This window comes from Canis lupus, chromosome 16, assembly GCF_048164855.1.
Source record: "Canis lupus baileyi chromosome 16, mCanLup2.hap1, whole genome shotgun sequence".
Classification (NCBI taxonomy): Eukaryota; Metazoa; Chordata; class Mammalia; order Carnivora; family Canidae; genus Canis; species Canis lupus.
In genome coordinates, this window is record NC_132853.1 from 28293015 (window position 1) to 28298566 (window position 5552).

General features: G+C 40.7%; 1 protein-coding gene across 1 annotated transcript; it reads right to left on the reverse strand.

Annotated features, from left to right (window-relative positions):
- Nucleotides 1-4088: 4088 nt before the first annotated feature.
- On the reverse strand, nucleotides 4089-5057 carry LOC140605653 (olfactory receptor 4D2-like). Its single transcript, XM_072777737.1, has one exon. The coding sequence runs from the start codon at nucleotides 5031-5033 to the stop codon at nucleotides 4089-4091; it is 945 nt and encodes a 314-aa protein (XP_072633838.1). The 5' UTR covers nucleotides 5034-5057.
- Between the last annotated feature and the right edge of the window lie 495 nt (nucleotides 5058-5552).

Consider the following 5552-nt stretch of genomic DNA (forward strand, 5'->3'; position numbering starts at 1 on the left):
TAATCAAAGAATAGAATTGAGAGTCCAGGCATAAATCCATAAATTTATGGTCAATTAATTTTCAAAAGAGTCTTAGATGGGGGGGGGGGGGAACTAGTCTCTTCAACAAATGGTGCTGGGGCAAGTGGATATCCCATGAAAAGAAAAAAGCCGGACTACTACCTCAGACCATATGTGAAAATTAACTCAAAATGGATCGGAGATCGAAAACGTAAAAGCTAAAGCTATAAAACTCTTAGAAAAAAAAATAGCAGTGAGCATGCCCAGCACCCAGTGAATGGCTCCTAAAAGCCATTCTTCAGCAAAAAGAATCAGGACTGTTTAGAGAAATACTTGATTCCAGAGCTGGAAGGGGAAACTGCAAGATAAGCGTGGGCATGTCACTGGGGCAGAGAAAGTAAGGATGTGCTCAAAGAAGAAAAAGAACACAGGAGCCAGCTAAGAGAGACTTCAACTAGCTACAATAGATTATAACTCAATTGATTTAAAAAAGGAAACTATAAGTCCACACAGATAGAAATAAACAAAAGAATAAATCAGAAATTTGCTAAGGAAGCAGATATTGCATAGTCTCAAAGTACCTCCCGACAAAATATTTGCTATTTTTAAAGATAGTTATAACGAACGTGAGAAGTCTAACAGGTAATCAAAGTGATGGGATGATTGTAATGGGACAAAGTGAAATCACTCGCACCTTATAAGATGCAATAAGAACACAGCATGACTCCTAGGAAGTCCCTGAAAAAGTCACGAAAGTGCATTGCCTGGATCTAATCACCATGAAACATCAGAAAAATCCAAATTAAGGCACATTATACAAAATCACTGGCCCGTTATCTTTGAAAGTGCTAAAAATCACCAAACTCAAGGAGAAGCTCTTCCAGACTCAAGGACCCTAAAAAGACACGAGAACGAAATGCAACATGCACTTTTGAATCAGATTCTTTTTCCATATGACTTGACTGGGACGTTTGACAAAGACTGGATTCTAGCAATGTGTTGTTATGGCATTAATGTTAATGACTGTATGGCAGTATCATAGGAAAATGTGTTTGTAGAAAATGCATGTTGGTGTATTAAGGAATGGTGGGCATCATATTGGATACTTACCCTCAAGCCGTCAGGAAATAGAGTCCTTTATACTATACTTGGAACTTTTCTGTAAGTTTGAAATTTTTCAAGAAATTTTTTAAAAATTTAAAATATTTATTTTCGAAAGAGAGTGCACTTGTGAGTAGGGGGAGGGGCAGAAGGAGAAGGAGAGGAGCAGACTTCCTGCTGAGTGAGCAGCCTGACAGGAGGCTCCAACTCAGGACCAAGATCATGACCTGAGCCTATATCAAGGGTCAATTGCTTAAAATCAATTTTAAGAGTCATCCAGGCACCCCCCAAAATTTTTAGGTTAAATAAATGTTTAAGTAAAAAAAAAAATACATAGGATATCTTTCTATCCTCTGGGTGAGAAACAATTTTTTTTAATTAGGTATCAGTAAGAGTTAATATTAAAATGAAAGGCTGATACATTGACTACGTTAAAATTAACATCACATATAGAGAAGATATTGCAATGATACAACTGACAACAGAGCAGTAATCAGGTGATAATGAGAATTCCTACATTCACTAGAAAAAAGTCAAAAGAAAAATTAACAAAAGGTATCCATGGGAGAAGTGAATGCAATAAAAACATAGAAAGAAACATCAGGGAGGAAAGAAATGCAAATTTCTATAGACTACAGAGAAATATTTTTTACCTACTAAACTGGCAAAAATTCTGGATGTTATACACAGCTGATAAATTACTGAACACTACATCTGAAACTAATGATGTACTAGATGTAGGCTAATTGGATTTATATAAAATTAAAATAAAATAAATTGGCAAAAATTAACAGCTCTGACAATATCAACTGTTAGAAGAATGTGAATCTATGGGAATACTTAAGACACCACTTAAGACCGTGTAATCTGGCACCAAAATTTTGGAAAACAACTTGGTACTATTCTGTAAAGTTATAGCTTTGGAAACCTCAAAACTTAGCAATCCCATTACAAAGTATATAACCCATAGCTCCTCAACATAGCAACTGAGGACAAATAGAGGAATATTCAAAATAGCACTGTTGGCAATAGAAAAATAAAAAAATAAAAAAATAAAAAAATAAAAAACAGCAACAAAAGAACCTCACAACAAACCAGAAACAACTCAAGTAAGATTAAAAATAGAATGTTGAGTGGAAAAAAAAAAAAAAACAATTCCCAGTTTATTATGTATACAGTAGGATATTTTCAGAGAGCTCAAAAAAAGCAAAACGAAACAATATACTAATAATTATGTAAAAATGTGATAAAAGTGTTTTATAAGCAGTAAGACGGCAAATGCAAAATTCAAGAAAATGGGGCAGCCCGGAGGGCTCAGCGGTTTAGTGCCAACTTCAGCTCAGGACATGATCCTGGAGTCCCAGGATCGAGACTTCCTGCATGGAGCCTGCTTCTCCCTCTGCTTGTGTCTCTGCCTCTCTCTCTCTCTCACTCACTCTGTGTGTGTGTGTGTGTGTGTGTGTGTGTGTGTGTCTCATGAATAAATAAATAAAATCTTTAAAAAAAATTCAAGAAAATGGTTTCATTGGGGAAGGAATGAATGAATGTGAGGAAGAGGACCCTGTGGGTAGGTATCAGTTACTGGTAACTTCTATTTCTTGAATCAAGTAGTCTTTATGGGAGCTTTCATAATGCTATAATGATTTATAACTCACATGCACTTTACACATAATCTTTTTTGTAACAATTATTACACTACACTGAAAATGGAAAGAGGAAATACTCTGAACGTTCATTAGATTTTCAAATTTGAAAATAAAAAGCCTCGAAAAAAGACTGAAAGAAAAAACTAGTTACATGGTTTGCCCGATGTTATATCACATGATTTTTATATTTGATTCTTACAATAAATGTGTGAGGTTTGGAGGTCAGATAATAATTTAAGCAAGTTCATTGAAGAAGTCATGAGGCCAAGTGCTTCATCCCAGGTCATCATCAATTTGGTAAGTGATGGGTTAGGGCTCTCATTTAAAGATTAACCTTGAAATCTTGTACTGTTTCCAACAATCCAGACTCACACCAAAACAAAGTATTGGAAAATAGATAGGCAGTAGATAGCTCTTATGGAGGAATGGTGTCATCATAACCGGGAACCGTCCACCAGGAAGGCAGAAATTAGAGTGTGGTTTTCCAGAAAGCTTCCATGAGATTACATCTTATTGTCATAGAAGAGCTCAAATCATCCATCATGAATAAAAATAAGAACATTTTCTTGCAGACATGCCCCTGAATCTATGTTCACTCTCTGTTCTCTGTTTCACTCTTGGGCATGTTGCATGGCCCTCCCACCCTCCCAGGCCCCCCTCACTGACTGAGGAATTGCCACCAAACACTCCCAAAACACTACCCATCCGATGAGAGAAGAAATGTCAGGCAGAATGATAACGATGACAATAATCCTTACCTAGGTTCTATGTAAGGTTTATAAAATATTCGTACACATTTTTTTGGAATCTTGTAACAAATCTGTGAGATTGTTGGGACAGATATTGCTTCATGCCAGTCCTGTGCAGAGGAATCCACGAGTTCAAGAGAGGCCAGGTGGCCTCTCCGAGGTCACCAGTCTGGTGACAAATGGGCCAGGGGCTCCCAGTTTAGGGCTAAGTCTTCAAAGGCCTGTGCTTTCTCTAACATGTTTGGACACAGACCAAAAGTGGCTGGGAAAACACGTAAACTAGAACTGCTCTCACTGGGGATATACCTTTCTTGTAAGGGGAAACCATCCACCAAGGAGAAAAGAAGGGTGGCTTTCTGGAGCCATGAGAACTTCTCACTGTAGCAGGAGTTTTAGAACTCCAGCATAAACCTTAGCCACCAAACAGGACTTGTTCCTTTTTCCGAAGAATCAGAGTAAGGTGCTTAGTTTCAGAACTCAGTCACTTCTGTGATGACCTCCACAACGTATCCACAAGCTGTGAAGACAGCAGGAACAGTAGCTCTCCCTCCATTTCACAAATGGAAAAGCAAGCCAGGGAGAAGTGACCTACTCATTGTCCAAGATCCCTTTTACAAAGCAGCCGGCGCCTCCCTAGTCTCCTCACTGCTGCCTGCACCTCCTGGTTCCTCAGCGTGTAGATCATGGGGTTGAGCATGGGGGTCATGACCGTTTGGCTGATGGACACAGCCTTGTCCATGGAGAAGGGGTTGAAGGGCCGAGCATAGAGGTAAATGCTTGGAATGAAAACCATAGACACAACGACGATGTGGGTGGTACAGGTGGAAGCTGCCTTCCTCCTCGCCTGCCCAGAGTGGGACCTCAGCATCACCAGGATGACAGAGTAGGAGGTCAGGAGGAGAAAGAACCAGATGATATCCAACAGCCCACTGTTGGAGATCATGAGGAACTCCAGAAGGGACGTGTCAGTGCAGGCAAGTCTCAGCACTTGTGGGACATCGCAGTAGAAGTTATCCAGGATGTTGGGGCCACAGAAAGGCAGCGGGAGCATCAGAGCCAGTTGGGAAATGGAATGCACAAATCCCCCTACCCAAGCAGCAACCACCAGTCGGACACAGAGCTGAGTGTTCATGATGGTGACATAGTGGAGGGGCCGGGAGATGGCAACGAGGCGGTCATAGGCCATCACAGAGAGGAAGAAGACCATGGCACCTCCCAGAAAGTGAAAGAAGAAGATCTGGGCCATGCAGCCCTGGTAGGAGATGGTCTTCTTCTCAGAGAGGAAGTCCACCAGCATCTTTGGGGCAGTGACAGAGGAGAAACAGAGGTCCAGCACAGCCAGATTTCGGAGCAGAAAGTACATGGGTGTGTGGAGTCGGGTGTCTGAGGTCACCGTGACCATGATGAGGAGGTTTCCCACGACAGTGGTGGTGTAGACAAACAAGAACACCAGAAACAGGAAAAGCTGGAGCTCTCGAGTCTGGGAGAGTCCCAAGAAGACAAATTCTGATACCCACGTGAGGTTCTCTGGCTCCATGGTGGTATGGAGAAGTCCATACACCTAAAGAATCTGAACCACAGGCATTGATGCAAGAAGTCACTACTTGCCTTTTTTTAGTGCTCTGGAGCTCAGAACTGAGTTGTCCAGGTCTATATGATGGGCATCTTGTGTGTAGACCATATCACTATGTGCTGATTAAATGGCCTTGTCTGTAGAGAGCTTACAAGTTGGTGGCATAATATACATTCTTGAGATATCTTAAAGCCATCCAGAGACCTATCCAACCTGCTCTTCAAAGACTTGGTGTGACATAGTGGGTACGGGACACTCAGAGGCCAATAGAACATCAGTCAAATTTCAGGTCTTCCATTTCCTTAAGATTTGACCTTAAATTTACTTAATCTCTCTGGCCTGTGTCATTATCTGAGTTAGGACGAAAAATACATTATGGGACTTTGTGAGGGCTAAGTAGAATGATACCTACAAAGTTTCTAGAACAGTGTCTGGAAATAAATGATAATCACTTTCTGTGTCATCTCCTCCTCTAAAGACATC

Bases quoted from the DNA above. Each gene is read 5' to 3' on its own strand.
- LOC140605653 (XM_072777737.1), bottom strand. From the start codon at position 5,033: ATGGAGCCAGAGAACCTCACGTGGGTATCAGAATTTGTCTTCTTGGGA.